General features: G+C 43.3%; 1 protein-coding gene across 3 annotated transcripts in view; it reads right to left on the reverse strand.

The window, feature by feature from the left end:
- The window catches only part of VWA8 (von Willebrand factor A domain containing 8), a 678,220-nt gene that overhangs the window by 521,398 nt on the left and 137,580 nt on the right, over positions 1 to 19,242 (reverse strand). For all 3 annotated transcript variants that reach the window (XM_077483183.1, XM_077483182.1, XM_077483184.1), the window contains exon 7: positions 3,711 to 3,875. In XM_077483183.1, the coding sequence (XP_077339309.1) occupies positions 3,711 to 3,875 (165 nt within the window). The remainder of the gene's footprint in view (positions 1 to 3,710; positions 3,876 to 19,242) is intronic.

The raw sequence follows: 19,242 nt of genomic DNA on the forward strand, positions 1-19,242 counted from the left end.
GGTCTCACAGAGAATTATCGGAAGGCAATCTTCAAAGCCAAAAAGGACCACTTCTCATATACAATCTCAACGGCTGCAAACCAACCACGGGAACTGTTTAAAATGGTTAATCAATCAATGAATCCAGTGTGCCTAGAATCCCCAGAAAGTGAATCCCAGGATTACTGTGAAAAACTGTCGGATTTTTTCATCGATAAAGTCAAAACCATCAGGGAAACAATTTGTCAGAAGAAAACATCCAACCTCAGCCAGTAAATACATAAAGAGGATGTCTGCACCAACATACCGCAACCGCCAAAATTTTCACTATCCCCAATTACCGTAGACACAGCAAAAAACATCATTAATAAACTGTGTGACAGTACCTCACCTATTGACATAATTCCCACAAAACTACTGAAAGTATGCTCCGACATCGTGGCTCCAACCATAACCCACCTCATAGACAGATCATTCCACTAAGGGATTGTTCCCAGCATCCTCAAACAAGGCATCGTCAAACCTCTACTCATGAAACCAAACCTGGACCCTCAGGATCCAAACAACCGTAGGCCAATTACAAGCCTCAACATCATTTCTAAGATCATGGAGAAAGCTGTAGTACATCAGCTACAACTTCACCTGGATACTCACAAACTCCTGGACCCGCTGCAATCAGGCTTCTGCCCGGGTCATGAAACAGAAACAGCTCTCCTCAAGATTTGGGATGACGCCCTTGAAGCAGCAGATGACGGAGAGCCATGTCTCCTCGTACTGCTAGACCTAAGTGCAGCGTTTGATACAGTAGATCACAATACTCTACTCGCCCCGCCTCACAGAAGTAGCCGGAGTCCAAGACATAGATCTCCAATGGTTTGCGTCCTCCTTAGGAAATCGGTCACAGTGAAACTAGGAAAATTCCTCTCCGAAACTCGGGCAGTCACCTGCGGAGTCCCTCAAGGCTTTCCTTTGTCACCCGTTCTCTTCAACATTTACATTCACCCACACCTTCAAATCATCAGATGCTCAGATCTCTGCTTCCACTCTTACGCTGACGACACGCAACTTTATTTCCGGATCAATGGAAAAAAAAGATCACCAACAACAACTTGAAAACTGCCTCAAATCAATAGAGGACTGGATGACCACTAACTCCCTCCAGCTGAATGAATCAAAGACACAGCTTCTTATCTTATACCCAAATCATAAGCCTGCAACCAAAACCTCCTGGTCTCCACCAACCGTCTTTGGGCAGACTATCTCCCCAAAGACCAAAGCGAAGAGTCTCGGGGGTTATTTTAGATGCACAAATGTCAATGGATGCGCCAATAGGATCTGTAGTCAGTGGATCTCACCATCTGCTGCGCATGCTTCGCAGACTCCTCCCTTTTATCCCAAAAAATGACAAAGCAGTGGTAGTTGGAACAATCATTAATTCACGACTGGACTACGCAAATTCACTTTGCATAGGATTACCACAATATCAACTTGTGCGATTACAACTGATCCAAAATACGGTGGCAAGGTTGATAACAGAAAAAAAACCTGGGAATCCATCTCTCCTTCGCTGAGGAGCTTACATTGGTTAACCGTAAAAAAATCGGATCACGTTCAAGACCCTTTGCCTCACCCACAAATGCGTGCATAGAGAAGCTCCGCAATACCTAATGGAGAAAATAAATCATTACACACCAAACCGCAGTCTTCGATCAGCCAACAAAAACCTCCTCCTCGTGCCCAAAGCCCAGTATAAATCCAAGGGGGATCGGAGATTCGCTGGCCAAGGGCCTCGGCTATGGAATGCTCTACCAATCAACATCCGCCTGGAAGAAAATCACTTGGCTTTTAGGAAAAAACTCAAGACCTTCCTCTTTTAGCAGATGATCAAAGCTCGCCACAGCGCCTAGAGGCGATTCAGTTCGCATTGTGCGCTATACAACTATTTCATTAATTCATTCATCTCTCAAATCGCATGACAAATCGTTCCAATGTGAACCTAGGCTCAGGCTGAATTTTAACATGCAGTTGGTTCGCTTTTCAGGTGTGTGACAATATCTTATCTTCTCACTGCCTGTTTTAACCCTGTAAATGCCATACCACTGCAGCACCACCATGTGAATTGCACGCGGTTATAGGATAGTTGCAGCATGGCCCCATTCCTTTGAATGGATCACATTCTGCGGTGGTAATGTCCATCTAAGGTGACACAGGAGGGATAATTTTTGTCAAGGGCGTGGCATGTGAACACCGCTGTCTAGATGAGCTCTAAGAACTATTTAATGGTGTTGCAGTTCTAATAAGGAACATGTTACTAGAAGAAACAAAGTGACAAAGATTAGCCCATTAGTGCCATTTTTTCTTTTACTGTCCACTCAGACTGGCAAGACAAGACCTATAACCTGTAAGTGTTATTTAACTGCAGTAGATAAACATCAGGTCTCCTACTCTGCCAGACAGAGCTGTTCTGTGTGGCATAGGTGTACAAAAAAAATAAAAATTTGATGGACAGAAATACAAACCATTTGACATGCAAGACAGATTCCTTGTATATTTAAATGTTTGCTTAGAGATCCCATTACCCCTTTCATAATGAAAGTATTTGGGGACTGTTATCTTTTCTCAGATGCTATAGTGTGGCAAATCTGGCACTTTCGCTCTCTCTGTCAGAGATACAAAGCAACAGAAAGAGGCAAATTTTGAAGACTGCACTGCAAAGCTGGGTACACACACCAGTGTGTTGAATAACCAAAAAAAAAAAAAACTCAGACATTCCCACATCAACATAAGTGACATTGATGCAGTGATCTCCCCCTCAACTGTTTTTCTATTTTGATTCCTCCCCTGTCAGAATATACTGAACAGTGCTGCAGCCAATGGCTGCATTCGCTGATCAAATGCTGGTTATCCGGCTTCTGTTAAAAAGAGAGGGCTGCACACGATTCAAAATGTGTCAGTTTCCTGCTGAACTTCGGTATGCATGTTCCCGGATTTAAGGTAACAATGCTTTATCAGATGATCACATTCAAATGACAGTGATCATCAAAGGAGGAAATTGCTAAATCTATTAAGAAAGGAGATAGAACCTTTTTAGGTACATTAGTGATAAGTCTACACGTTTCTAAATGTAAAATAATGCACCTACGAAAATAAATACACACAACGCGTACAACATTGGGGGTACAGTGTTGGTTGAGTGTTGGCCAGCACTACAAAGGAAAAACATTTGGGGGTACTTATTTCAGATGATTGCAAAATGAGCAAACAGTGACCAAGCAGTGGGAAAAGCAAACTGAATTCTAGGATGCATCACTAGAGGGGTCACCAGCAGGAGGAAGGAAGTTCGGATTCTCCTATATAGATCTTTAGTGAGTCCTCATTTAGAATACGGTGTGCAGTACTGGGAATCTCACTTACAGAAAGATATTAATAAAAGAGAATGAGTCCAGAGACAGGTAACAAAAATGGAAAAAGGTCTAGGGAACAAAACAAATTGTGAGCAGCTTCAGGAGCTCAATATGTACAGTAGTCTGGAAGACTACTACTACTACTACTACTAATGTGCTAGTATGATGTGCACACTAGCACAAAATAGCACAAACTTAAAAAAAAAATGTTTGAGTTTACTACCGCTTTAAGACAACATACACTGGAGTGTGCTTCGCAAACTAAGTCCTGCTAGAATTGAGGTAACAAATTCAAAAGGGTGCATGCAATACACAAAATGTCTTTACCTTAAAAGGCAAATAATAAATATCTCTGGCTTGAAATCTAGAGCGCAGAGGTGGGTCAAGAGGATTGCCAGTGTACTTGGGCACCGGTAGCCCTAAAGCAATTACTCGAAAATCTTCACTAACACGTACAATCTTCCACGCATCCAGCTCGTCCTTACTGTGTTCCTGAAAATAAAAGTAAATTAATCAATAATTAGCAATGGTTCACCTCTATACAGAAATCAAACAACAATTGGAAGACGAAAGATAATTTACAAAATGAAAGTATTATTTATTCACAATAGAAAATGGAAAACAAATGTTTAAAGCGAGGAAATGCACAATTTTAGGGGGGGAGGTAATTTTGAATTTGATGGCAGCAACACGTCTCAAAAAAGTTGGGAAAGGGCAACAAAAAGTTGTCAAAGTAAATGGTAAACCAACAAGGAAGAGTTGAAAGAACTAACCAGGTTAATTGGCAAACATTAGCATGATTGGGTATAAAAAGAGCATCTTAGGCCGCGTACACACGCGGGGACTGTTCGCCCAACTTTGTTCGTCAAACAGTTTGAGCGGACAGTCCGCTCAAAATTAGCATGGACGGACTTGGCCACACACGACGAACGAACAGTCCGCTGAAACTTGCGCGATGACGTCAACGGCACGTACGACGGGACTAGAAATACGACGTCCTATACACTGCAATGCAACCTTCGGCGTGTAAATCCTTTCTGAGCATGCGCGGAACTTAGTTTGACGAACAAGCCTACACACGGGCGGACTGTCCGCTCAAACCAAGTTTCAGCGGACAGTTTTACGGAATTTCCGAAAAACTTTGTTCGTCAGACTGTCCGCTGAAACTGTCCGCTGAAGCCCACACACGAGCGGACTGTCCGCCGAAACACTGTTCAGCGGACAAAGTTGGGCGAACAGTCCCCGCGTGTGTACGCGGCCTTAGAGAGTCAGTGTGTCTCAGAAGTAAAGATAGGTAGAGGTGCACCAATCTGAAAAGCTGCATCTAAAAAATTGTTGAACAATTTCAGAATAATGTTCCTCAACATAAAATTGCAGAATTTAAATATATCAACATCTACAGTACATAATATCATCAAAAGTTTCTCTGTGCACAAGAGACAATATTGAATGCCGGTGATCTTCAGGCATGATTCTATGATGGAGATCTCTGCATGGGCTCAGAAATACTTCCAAAAATCACTGCCCATGCCCACTGTCCAATGTGCCATCCAAAAATGCAAGGTAAAGCTCTACCATGCAAAGACAAAGTAGTTATCTGAACACGATTTAAAAATGCTGCCATCTTCTCAGGACTAAAGCTCCTTTAAAATGGCCTGCTGCAAAGTGGAAAACTGTTCTGTGGTGAGACAAATCGAAATTTGGCATCCTTTTTGGCAACCATGGGCACCACAACCTCTGGACTAAAGAGGAGAGGACTTTCCAGCTTGTTATCATTAACCCCATCATTCAACAGATTATTTCTCCTGATTGGCTTTATCCCTACTAGGGGAGCAAGGGATAAATTAATAAAGAAATATAAAATATAATTTCTAGAGCTAAAAATCACACTCTCCCCTTCAACTCATGTGGTCTACATATGCAGAAAAGGTTTGATAGTGTCGACTGGTCCTTTATGCAAAGTGTATTCTTATGAATAGGGCCTGCATGTGCCTATGGATCAAGGCAGTATACTCTGCACCCTCGTATCAATAATACCGACTTAGCCCCTTTCAATATTTGTACTGGCACCTGGCAGGGTTGCCCCTGTCACTATTAGATTTCGCACTTGAGCATATACAAGTACTTGGACATTTCTGGCAATAGAGCCCATGGTTGCCATCACAATGTTGCCACTTATGTGGATCACCTGTTTTTCTACATTACAAGTCCTATTATTTTAACGCCCTAAAATGGCATTCAGGACAGGAAATTTTAACTACAAAAAAATGCTAAGCGCTGCGAAACGTGCCTACATGCTAGGCACATTTAACACTTCAGCATTTATCCATTTCAATGGTTCTAATAAATTAAAATGATGGCTAATGATATAAATGAATGCCCAAACATCAAAAGCTGCTAAACCAGTTTGAAAAAGCGCAGCTTAGAGGAGTTTTTAATGCTGATTTTCTCCTGTCAGGAGAAACAGCATTTAGAAAAAAACAGTGTTAACCATATCTTATATAAACCTGCCAACAGGAGGGGGATTTTCCCTGCCCAGCACCCCTCTAATTGGAACCCCTCCACCTCTCCTCTCCCCATCCCCACCCCCCACCCACCAAAAGGGAAGAGGACGAGGAGACGAGAGAAGAAAAAAAAAACCTTATTCTCTTCCTCCCCCCTCCTTCTAGCTCCCCTCTCTCACTCCCCTTGCATGTATTAAAGTATTAGTGATTTTATTAGTGAGATGTGGGGAAAAATTATATTGAATAAATAATAAGTCTGGAGTGCTGGCGAATCAGAGTCCTGGAATCCCAGCGGGATGCCTTGGTTCCCACGAGCAGCGCTTTGTATGACAGCCGCAAAGTGCCATCTCTCCCTGGCTGACATTCACATACGGAGCTCTGCGCGCTGACCCCGCCCCCTCCTCCACCTGCTGTGATGTTTTCATGGACACAGAGGAGGAGGCGGGGAGGAAGGACAGCCACGCAGCTCTGCCGGGACAGCGCTGATCTGAGGTCTTTATTAATAGACTAAAAGTGAGACTTACGGGGGGGGGGTAAACATACATTACACTTGGATTTGTTTGTATATCCACTTGGAGAGGATATATGGGCACTTTAGGATTGTAGAAGACTTGGTGCTACAAGGGGGGGATGGATATGAAATCCATTCCCCTCACCCCACAAGACAAGTCTTTCCCCTTCCCAAGGAACCCCCTCCCCCAATCAAAGAGATGCTGCCTGTGGCTGAAGTGTTCAATGGATGCTGCAGCAAAGTGAGAGTTTGCTTGTCATTTCAAATCTCTGACCATCTACTGTTTTTATCTCTGCAACCTCTGACCATCTCCTGTTTTTATCTCTGCAACCTCTGACCATCTCCTGTTTTTATCTCTGCAACCTCTGACCGTATCCTGTTTTCATCTCTGCAACCTCTGACCGTCTCCTGTGTTTATCTCTGCAATCTCTGAGCGTCTCCTGTTTTTATCTCTGCAATCTCTGACCATCTCCTGTTTCTATGTCTGCAACCTCTGACCATATCCAGTTCTCATCTCTGCAATCTCCGACCGTCTCCTGTTTTCCCCTCTGCAATCTCTGATCATCTCCTGTTTTTATCTCTGCAATGTCTGGCCGTCTCCTGTTTTTATGTGTGCAGTTTCTGACCATCTCCTGCATCATGTCTGCAGTCTCTGACCATCTCCTGCATCATATCTGCAGTCTCTGACCATCTCCTGCATCATGTCTACATTCTCTGACCATCTCCTGCATCATATCTGCAGTCTCTGACCATCTCCTGCATCATATCTGCAGTCTCTGACCATCTCCTGCATCATGTCTGCAGTCTCTGACCATCTCCTGCATCATGTCTGCAGTCTCTGACCATCTCTTATATCATGTCTTCAGTCTCTGACCATCTCTTGTAACATGTTTGCAGTCTGACCATCTCTTGTATCATGTCCACAGTCTCTGACCATCTATTGTATAATTTCCACAGTCTCTGACCATCTCTTGTATCATGTGTGCAGTCTCTGACCATCTCTTGCATCATGTCTGCAGTTTCTGCCCATCTCTTAAATCATGTCTGCACAGTCTCTGACCATCTTCTTTATTGTGTCTCAGAGGAGGTAAGAGCTGGAGCGCTGCTAGGATGGGGGTCATAAGAGGAGTTTGACTTGTGTAGACTGTGTAGAGGATAATAGAGGATGAAACTAGAGCCACCAAGCCGGAGCCCAGAGAGGACCGTCTGGCTGAGCCCTGCACCGGTAAACCTGAGAGGACGTCAGTGACAGGATAGTCTGATGAGGGTCAGTGATGTAAGGTGGAGTGAATACAGTAAGGTAAGGAGGCACTGATATAAAAGGTTCCCCCTTATATTAGTAACCCCCCCTTCACCTTAGTGTATTAACTCTGTGGTCACCAGCGTATCCCCCACATTGGCGTTCTCATTTTAAATGCAAGTTGGAACTCCAGGACTCTGATGTAAATGGGAATGCTGTTCACTCTGATATAAGGTGATCTCTGGTCACCAGAGCCCACCGTACTTTAAAGTTCCCCCTTACTCCAGTCTTGCATCAAATTTCCCCTTGCACTGTAAGGGGGAATCTTGTTGCAGACTCTGATGTAAGGCGGAACTCTGTGCTGGGTTATATTAACCTGAGCTTCATGTGAATGAAGAAATATGATTTTTGACTTTTATTCTACTACTACACATTACTAGTAGCAGCTGCGCAAATTGTATTTATATTTGTGTGCATGTAATATATATATATATATATATATATATATATATATATATATATGTTTAATGATTTTGCTAGAGAAAATTCTAGAAACTGCGAAATTATAGCTCATAGTGTTGAAGGCTCTTAATATATACAATTTATACAGTTAATTTTTATTGCTTGAATTATTTTTCCCATTATGGGCGTGAGTGGGGCCTCACAAAGCCTAGAGCCGCCTCTGGAGGTAGACATCGAGGGAATGTCTGAGGGGGCGCCACCCCCCATACCCGACATGTGTCATTTTGTCGCTTACTTCTTTTAAGCCTATTTTTACATTAAAAATATTGTGGGTCATTTCTCCTTTGTTTTTCTATCCTCAGATTCTCTTTAGAAATTGTTTAAGGTTTCGGCAATATCTTCTAATCTACTGTATCCTGTCTAATTATTAAGCAGGATCTTTCCATCTTGTCCATATTCTTTCAAATTTACCCAGTTGATTTATGGTCTTATAGACCTATCTTTCTGCCTCCATAATTTCATCCACTTTTTTACATTCCCCTAATGTTGGACATATAGCTCGTTTCCAGTGTCTGGGTATTAACTTTTTTGCTGCATTTAGTAGGTGTGGGATAACACTATTTTTGTAAGATTTCGTAGCGCCAGTAATCCATGTGTAGCGAATGACATTTGGGATCAAATGTCACACACATTGTAAATTTAGTTTTTGACTTCAGGACAATAAAGGTTCTGAGGGTTAATTTATAGGTAGGTCTAACACCAGTCTGGCCAGGCTGTGTTTAGAAGTTCTGCCTGGTCATGTGAGCGGTGCACATGACAGGCTAGAAACAAGACTGGTTGGATGTTTTGGTATCGACCCTCTCGGAGCTAATCAGCGGGAGTGCTGGGGCCCGCTGAGGAGTCTGGGAGGGGGTCCTTAAGCTGGTGTGGGTCACGTGTTCGGGGTACCGCAGTTGTTCGTGAGACCCGTGTGGTCTGTTCTGGTTCTAGGACCGGGGTAGCCCCGTGAGGGGTCCCGGTCACGGGGGAGTTCGACATCCCGCAACATGTTCCTGTCAGTGGCCCCTGGTAGACCCATCTGATCTGGGATGGGGATCCGTCCGTTCCCGAGTCTCGGAACCGGCAGGTCCTTGGCGCTGTAACTGAGGGAGGATTCAAAGTGTCCGGGTGTGCTCTCGGCTTGAAGGGACACCACAGCTTGTGGAAGTGACCGGGGGAGGATTCTTTGGAGGAGGGCCGGCAAGTGGCATCCTGAGAAGTGCCTGGTTACTGAGTTGGGAAGGACATTGACGAGTTCACACTTTTCCAGTACCACAAAGGAAGCGGGAAACGTTCCAGGTACGGTTGGAAAAAGGTTCCTGTATACTCTCAGTTGATTGTTCAAGTTTTGAGTCAACGTGCTGACTGCCATGATCTCTGGCTAGAGATCTGTTCAGCTTTGAAGTGCCCAGGTGTGAGTGGCTACTCTCAGGGTGGAAATAGAGATTGTGTTAAACCTGCAGTTCAAGGTACCCGAGTTCCCTCTGTCCCCTAAAGAGACCGTATTTGTGAAAGTTCTACTGCAAAATAGACCTTTTAAAAAGGACTTTATCTGTGTCAGTGTACAAGTCGTTGAGTATCAACCCTGGGAACCCCTAGACGTGGAGGAGCAGGCCAGGAGAAGGTAATCGGTAAGCCCATTCAGTCAAGGCCGCCCTGCAACGGGTTATGGCCACTACACATGGAATAGGAAGTTTACTGGTGATGGTTCTATAAACTTATTTGACATTTTCTCTATACATGGGGTTATCTCTTCCCAGAAAACCCTAATTTGGGGGAAGGACCACCAAATGTGGAAGGGTGTTCCCTTTTCTCTACATCCCCTCCAGCAAAGATTATCTACAGTTGGGTATATCTGTGCCAATCATGCTGGGGTTCTATACCATCTCGCTAAAAACGTATATATTTTCTGAGGAATACACTGAATTATAATAATTTTATTTGGCTATATGTATACAATGCACGGTTTACAGTGGGTTTTCTGAACATTTTTTCCTGTACACTGATTATTATTGTTTACAGGTAATGGCCATAATATGTGAAAAAAGACAGTTATGACATGCAATTGTCATACACATACATTGGCTCTGTGGAAAATGTGACTGTTTGTTATATAGTGTTATTACAATGTGCAATGCATCCAAGTCTGCCAAAGATCTGCTTGTGATTAAAGATCTTAGTTGCCATACTGTCTGGGCATTTCTATTATGTAATCATTTTAACTGCATACATGGTACACTTATATTGATCTATTAGGATTTCATGAATAGTCATTTAATATCTTACAATATTAAAATAAGCATTATAAATCTTAATCTGGTTTCCATGGTAATTTCCCTCTCATGCAACTCTTATAAATTAGTTTTACCAAACATACTAGCCTTTAACGCTCCAAAAAGTATGCGTTTCTATGGTAAGCCAATATTTGTGAATTACATTTTACATCCAAAATGCCTAAAAAACTAATGCACATCCTAAATTCTGCAGATATAGTTTTAAATCTTTATGGGAATCAAAATACATTTACAAATAATGCAGAGAAATTATAGTACTGTATGTGAAATAAATTGCAACCGTCTCCTGGCTATGAATATTTAAATGTTCATATTTTTCATTCTTTAGGGAGCTGTAAAGCCGAGTTCTGAAGAAAACAAAAATCCTCTCTTGCAATTGGGCTGCCCTGCACCAGCCACCATCCAGCAGACATCATTGCATCACTCAGCTTGTCGCAGCTGGCAATCTGCTTCTTTGGGCAGAGCACTCCATGTTACCACCTTCAGGGGTGTCCTGCACTCAGCCACAGGGGAAGCCCACACAGCACTTTGGTCTCTGACCAGGTACGTGACAGTATCATCCAGCCAGTATGTCAGAGGCCGACAAACGTGCTTCCTTACTGGAGGCTTTGTGCCAGCAAGTCCCAGCCCTTACCCAAGCATTGATGAGCCTACAAAATGGATATTTCCAGTTGGGAGGGTCGCTTGCAAAACCTATTGATGTCTTCTGCTACAGCAACTCCTAATCTGCCTGCTGCAGACGGTACCTCCTCATCACCTGCCCAAAAATGCTCAGCTTCTGCTTCTACCATGGTGGTCCCACCTCCTGAACCAAGGGTACCCACTCCGGAACGTTTCTCGGGTGACCGACGAAAGTTCAGAGCGTTCAAGAATGCCTGCTTGCAAAACCTGGCCCTTCAGCCATGAACTTTTATTCTCGTGACTGTCAAAGTGGGGTTCATTATTTCTCTGTATTCTGATGAACCACAGTCTTGGGCCCACTACCTGCTAGAGCAGAAGAATGCCTTAACCAACACAGTGGATGCATTCTTTGAGGCCATGTCCTTATTATATGATGATCCACAACGCATGGCCATGGCTGAATCTGCCTTTCATACCTTGCAGCAAGGGTGGCGCCCTGCAGAGGACTATACAGTGGACAAATGGTCTGCAGACACACGGTGGAACGAGGCCACCCTCAGATACCAATATCAGCTGAAACTACCTGAAGCTCCCAAAGATGAGTTAGCACAAGCACAGACCCCAGCCACACGAGAGGGGCTCATTCAGCTGGGAAGTCTAGCTGATTCCGCTATTACGGTCTTACAAGCGCTGTTTTTATCTATGGAAATGTGAGTGTAACCTTCATATTTTCTGATTAAATTTCATTTATTCCATATGGAATTACGCTATGTGCCCTCCTTTTTCTTTCCATATCTAATGGTTTGGCTGTCTGCCCTATATATATCTGCTGATATCCACTGGTCAGAACACCCCCTGGAGATTGAGCCTTTGCTGTGAGCCTGAACCATCTCTGGTACCTCACAAAAGCCTGATTGACTCATTAGGTGTACACCTATTTGAGTTCAATCGTTCCGGTAAGCGATTGGTGACTTTGGTGGTGGATCTTCTATCAATTGTTTACCAATTATGTGACACTTACACTCTGATATATTGTTTTGATACAGCTGGATTGGTTTTTCCATTCCACTGGACTGCTTTTTGGTTTATCACTATTAGGACCTACATTGGTCCCTATATTTTTACTTATGGACATTTATGTAGTTTTGTACATTGTATTCAAAAGAATTTTACTCATATTCTAGCTCTGCACTTTACTTTAACATTCAGCTGGCGATCCAACTCTACAGACGCCTGTGGGAGCAGCGGACGGAGCATATACAATTCTTCCGACCATCATGGATGCTACCAAAGTTCCCACTTGCTCCAACACCTGTGCCTGCATCATCTACTGTAACTGCTTCTGAAGGAGAGCCTATGCAGCTTGGTTTGGTTTACTCTGCTCTAACCCCTGATGAAAGACTTCGCCACCGACAGGCCAACCTCTGTCTCTACTGTGGAGGAGCTGGACATTTCCTGTGCAACTGTCTTGTGAGACCCAGTAAGTCCTCTCCCTACACCCCTACATGCTTCCAGGTTTCTAAATTCCCTGACTCACCTCATTCTTCATGTCTCATTACAGGTGGTGGAAGGGGAGGTCAGACTGCCAGCAATAGCTGATTCTGAGGCATGCAGTTGCTTCATGGACATTTCTCTAGCAAGAAAATGTTGTATTCCCCTCCAAACCAAAAAGCAAAGACTTGAAGTCCACTTGGCCGATGGCACCATCCCTAGATCTGGTCGCGTTACACAAGAGACTCTACCCATACTTACCTTGACTGAATCCAGCCATCTACAGTTTATTCGCTTTGATGTTCTTTGTTCACCAATATTCCCTGTGATCCTGGAAATCCCATGGCCATGGGGCCACAATCCACAAATTGACTGGATTGAGTCCTGCTTTATTCCTGAATTCGTGCCAGCCTCCTCACCGCCTAACCGACCGCCAACACCAGCCAAGACATTCCTGCAGTTTACCACCATTTTGTGGATGTTTTCGATAAAAAAGACAGCTGACCATTTACCACCTCATCACCCTTACGATTGTCCAAGCAAGTTGTTACTGGGTGCAAAAATTCCCTTTGGATGAATATTTAAGCTTGTAGAGACTGAACTTGAAGCTTTACATCAATATATAGACAAGAACCTAGAAAAGGGGTTCATTCATCCTTCATCCTCCCCAGCTGGTGCTGAGATCTTTGTGCAAAAGAAAGACTATATCCTCGGGCCATGTGTGGATTATAGGGAGCTCAAAAAAAAAAAAAAACAACAACAACACTATCAAGAACCGCTATCCTATCCCACTTGTTTCTAAGCTCTACCAGAGATTTTGTGATGCTCAGATCTTTACTTAACTGGAATTACAGGGCGTTTACAATCTGGTGCGTAACCATGATGGAGAGGAGTGCAAGACAGCTTTTTGAAATTGCTTTGGTACTTTGAATATTCTATGCCATTTGGACTGCGTAATGCCCCGGCCACCTTCCAGCATTTTGTAAATGACAATTTTAGAGAATTCCTGGATCACTTCCTGATATTCTCATTTTCTTTGCCATCTTGGATCTACACAGAATCCACGTTAGAAAGGTTCTGTTCACACTAAGGAAACACGGACTTATGCAAACGCAAGAACGTCCATTCAATTCCTGGGCTTAATCATTTCCACAGACGGAGTGGCCATAGATCCTCAGAAGGTATCCATCATCCTGGAATGGCCAGTCTCCACTAATAAAAAAGGGCATCCATAGATTTGTGGAGCTTGCCAACTTCTAGTGAAGATTTATTAGAGGCTTTTCAGGCATCGTTGCCTCAATTACCCAGCTGACTCGTCAACACACCCATTTTTAGTGGTCCCAGGAAGCTCAAACTGATTTTGATAAATGAAAGGCCTTGTTCACATCTGCTCCTGTTCTGCAGCACCCAGACCAAGCACTGCCCCGTCTTGGATGCATCAGGAATCATCACAGGGGCTGTCTTGTCCAAATCACAAGGTCCCTACGGCACTGCTGCATCCAGTAGCTTTCTTCTCTCTGAAGAGGAGCCAACCCAAGAGGAATTATGATGTGGGAGACAGGGAGCTATTGGCTATAAAGATCGCACTGGAGGAATAACGGCACTTGTTGGAAGGAGCAGCTTAACCCATTATATATTAGATCAGCCAAACGTTTAAGGCCAAGGCAAGCTCATTAGGCCTCATTCATCTCAAGGTTCAACTTCCATCTCATGTATCGCCCAAGGTCCAAGAATGGGAAGGCAGATGCACGCACACGTTTCCAGAAACTCCCGAGACTGTTGCCCCAACACCATCTTGTCCCCTCAGAATTTTCTTCTGATTCAGCCTGATTTAAGGTCAACTCTCAAACAGTGAAAGAGATATCACCGCTCCAGGCAGGTTAATGTGGAATAAACCTCTCCTCTATCTAGGAAGCCACAGGTGCTGGTAATGCATATAGCAATAAACTTGAGAAAAATCCTGGAAAAGCACACTCCGAAATAAATAAATAGCCTTTATTTGTCAAAGTGTCAAAAATACATGCCACAGCAGAACGGACACCAGCGATGACACATTAAGCACTGTTTGATAGTGTGAAACATGTCAGCTCTTCTGTCCGTTCTGCTGTGGTATGTATTTTTGATACATAAAGGCTATTTTTCGGAGTGCAACTGTCCAGGATTTTTCACAAGTTTACAACTCTCAAACAGATCGTTGCTCAATGCTCAGAATCGGAGATCTCTGCACTCAAAAAACAGGAAGTCCTCCCAAAACACGGGGTACAAGATTTTCGTACTCAAGGGAGCCAGAGTCCAGGTCCTCAAAACCTTCCACGATCACCAGCTTGCCAGCCATTTTGGGGTCCATAAGTCATCTGAGCTTATTCAGTGATCCTACTGGTGGCCTAACCTGAAACAGGATTGCAAGGAATGTGTAGGCTCATGTACAACCTGTACCCGAAATAAAGGAATTTGCATGCAAGCTTGGGGCCTGTTAAGATCATTGCCAGTCGCAGACCACCTGTGGAAGACTACCCGTGGCTGTCCAAGGATTTTATAGTGGATTTTCCCTTCTCCACTATACTGGTAGTGGTCGATTGCCTGTCGAAGATGGTCCACTTTCTGACCCTGGTGGGTACTCCCTCTGCCATGGATACAGCACACGCCTTTATCAAGGAGATTGTAAGATTATAAGGCCTGCAAAACAGCATTGTTCCTGACAGAAGAGTGCAATTCATGTCCAGGTTCTGGAGGGCTCGCTGCAAAGCCTTGAATATTGAAGTCTGTCTGTCATCAGCTTATGACCCACAGATTAATGGCCGGACAGAGAGAACAAATCAAGCAAGATCAAGCGTGAGATCACAGAACAGTGGAAAGGCCTAGAGATACCGGAAACCCTTATACAGAACGGTATTGATGAAGTGCATACAGAATAACATACAATCAGCATGTAAATGGATAGCAACATACTTATGGTCCAATATATATATGTCCATGCACTTGCCCTTGCATGGACATGTCCAATTTGAAAAATGTTAATGTGTATATTTTGCAACCCTGTTTTTATGAATGCGTAGCTATTTTTTATATATCTTTAATGGTTTCTGTATATAAATAAACTGTATCAATTTGATCAAAGCATCAGATCATGCGCCTTCCACCTCTTTCCTTCACCTGGCTCAAAAAAGTTGGAACAGAAGCATGTTTACTACGGTGTAGCATCCCTTCTATTCATAAACACTGTCAAAGGCTGGTAACTGAGGAGACCAGTTGCTAGAGTTTAGGGGGAGGAATGATGTCCCATTTTTTCCTGATATAACGTTCCAACTGCTTAACAGTCCTGGGTCTTCTTTGTGGTATTTTTAGTTTTAAGAAATGCCAAATATATTCAATTGGTGAAAGATGTGGACTGCAGGCAAGCCAATTAAGCACCTGTACTCTTCTACTATGAAGCCATGCTGTTTTCATAGATGCAGTATGCAGTTTAGCATTGTCCTACTGAACTATGCAAGGCCTTTACTGAAAAAAACGTCTGGATGGAAGCATATGCTGCTCTGAAACCTGGATATACTGCATATTTCAGCATTGATGGTGCCTTTCCAGTTGTGCAAGTTGCACATTACATTAAGCACTAATGCAACCCGATACCATCAGAGAAGAAGGCTTTTCAACTGAATACTGTTAACAAGGCGGAAGCTCCCTCTTCTCTTTAGTTCGAAGGATGCAGCGCTAATGGTTGCAACAGACCATTTTAAATGAGCTTTGGCCCAGAGAAGACAGCTGCATTTTTGGATCATGTTCAGATATACTGTAGCTTTTTCTTTGCATATTAAAGCTTTAATTTGCATTTTTGGATGGCACGGTGAACTGTGTTCGCGTTTTTTTGAAGTATTCCTGAGCCCATGCAGTGATGTCCATCAATGCAGTGCCATCTGAGGGCCAAGGATCACAGGTATGCAAATTTGCATTTCAGTCTTGTCTCCAGATTCTCTGAATCTTTTGAAATTTCGTACTGTAGATGATGATATTTTTAAAGTCTTTGGAATTTTATATTGAGGAACATTATAATGAAATTGTAAAACAATTTTAAGACCCAGCTTTTCACAGACTGGCGAACACGGAATTAACCTAATTAGTTGCAAAATGTTTTTCCAGCTCTTACTCGTTAGTTCCACTTACTTTGCCAGATTTTTGTTGTCCTCTCCCAACTTTGAGATGCGTTGCAGCTATCAATTTCAAAATCTTATTTTTTTAACCACTTCAGGTCCGTACGATTTTACCCCCTTCGTGACCAGGCCATTTTTTGTGATACAACACTGCGTTGCTTTAACTGACAATTGTGTGGTCGTGTGACTCTGTACCCAAATAAAATTGATATCATTTTTCCCACAAATATAGATTTCTTTTGGTGGTATTTGATCACCTCTGCGGTTTTTATTTTTTGCGCTTTAAACACAAAAAAGACCAACAATTTTGAAGAAAAAAAAAATATATATACTTTTTACATTCCGCTATAAAACATATCTAATAAAAAAAAAATAAAAAAAAAAAATATCTGCATTAATTTAGGCCAATATGTAATCTGCTACAAGTTTTTGGTAAAAAAAAAAATCCCCAAAACACCAATACAATGTTCAGTGCTAAAAAAAAATGCACTGTCACTGTACAAATGAGACTGTCAGGAAAGATGTTAATATCAGGACAATCAAAGTTAAAAGTGTCCCTAGGGGGTGCTTTATAACAGTGAGGGGTGTGCTTTAAATAGGGGAAAACAGTTTTGTGTTTCATTTTCCTCTATGACAGAATGGCGGTCTGCCTTGTTGACATAGACAGACCACCATTCTGCCTCCTGAGAACGATCGGCAGGTCCTCACGGATATCGCGTCTGCTGGACACGCTGATTGGCTTCCGTTTTTTACCAATCACAGCGGGAGCAGATCGCCGGCAGCGCACGCATGTGCCCCAGGCCCCGTGCACAAAATCGCATACAGGTACCTGATTTTGTGCAGGAGGGCCACCCTACTGCCTCAGTTTAACCACTTCAGCCCCAGAATTATTTAACCCTTTAATGACCAGGCCTTTTTTTTTTTTTGCGATACGGCACTGCGTCACTTTAACTGACAATTGCACGGTCTGCGACGTTGTGCCCAAACAAAATTGATCTCCGCCATATTTATGATCTCGGGAAACCAAGATTTTCTGGGCCACCAGAATCACCTCCTTCTGTTCCTGCTTGACCCTGCGGATAAGGCGTGGAAGCAGCAGAACCAGAGTAAACGCATAGATCAGTTAAAAAACAGATCCCATGGAAAGACCAATGCGTCTGTTCCGCACGCCAGCGGATCCCTCATCCTTGACACAAAGTTGTCGACTTTATGTTGTTGAATCTGGATGTAAACAGATCCATGTCCGGAATACCCCATCTTTGACATATCGACAGAAAGATGTCAGGGTGAAGGGACCATTCTCCCGGAAACAATTGTTGGCAACTCAAGTAATCCACCTGCCAAATTTTCATTCCCTGGAATGAAAATCACTGATAGGCAAGGAATGTTGCTTTCTGCCCAAGCTAGAACACGATTCACCTCTTTTTTGGCTGCGCGACTTCTCGTACCCCCCTGGTGATTGATGTAGGCCAGTCGTGGCATTGTCGGTTTGAATTCTGACAGGACAATTCCGTAGTCTGAGTGTCCAGGACTCCAGAGCCAGATGTACTGCCCGAATCTCTAGAATGTTGATGGACAAGGTCCTTTCTGACTTGGACTACTTCCCCTGGACAGAAGATTCTTCAAGGACGGCTCCCCAGCCTAGAAGGCTGGCATCCGTTGTTACCACTTTCCAGGATTCTGGTAGAAAGGATTTCCCCTTTTGAAGGTTGCTGGATATCAACCACCAATTGAGGCTCTGATGTACCTCAGGGGGATAAGTGCATTGAAAGTCCAAAGACTGGACCTTCTTGTTCCAGGCGGACAGAATGGTGTTTTGTAGCAGTCTTGAATGAAACTGCGCATAAGGGACGGCCTTGAAAAAAGCCACCATCTTTCCTAACAATTTCATGCACAGATGAATGGAAGGATTTTCCTTTGCTTTGACATGTTGAATCAGTTCCTTTATGGAGCAGACTCTTGCAGAGGGTAAGAATACCTTCTTTTGAACGGTATCTATGACCAGCCCTAAGTACTGTAATCTCCTTGATGGTTTTAAGGAGGATTTTTCTAGGTTTAGAATCCAGCCTAGGAATTCCAGGTAGCTTACAGCTGAGATTAAACTTTGGTTTAGACTGGAGACTGATTAATCTACTAAAAGCAGATCGTCTAGATAGGCTAGGCCAGTTATACCCTGAGCCCTTAACCTGGCTAAAGGAAGTGCCAGAATCTTTGTGAACACACGTGGTGCGGTGGCTAGACCGAATGGCAGAGCCAGAAACTTAAAAATTACGATTTTCTACCTCGAAGCATAGAAATTTCTGATGAGCAAGAAATATTGGCACGTGGAAATATGCATCCTTGATATCGATCTATGCCAAAAAATCCCCTCCTTGCAAAATGGAGACAACCAATCGGATTGACTCCATGTGAATGGACCGGATATTAAGTGCCGGTTCAGATCTTTGAGATGTAGAATGGGTCTTACCTCCCCGTTCGGTTTTGGAACCATGAAAAAGTTTGAATAAAACCCTGAACCCTGTTCCTCTGTGGGAACCTCCGAAATCACCTCC

The sequence above is a fragment of the Lithobates pipiens genome, unplaced genomic scaffold (genome assembly GCF_037356315.1).
Source record: "Lithobates pipiens isolate NorthernLeopardFrog02 unplaced genomic scaffold, aLitPip1_a1.2 Scaffold_16, whole genome shotgun sequence".
Classification (NCBI taxonomy): domain Eukaryota; kingdom Metazoa; phylum Chordata; class Amphibia; order Anura; family Ranidae; genus Lithobates; species Lithobates pipiens.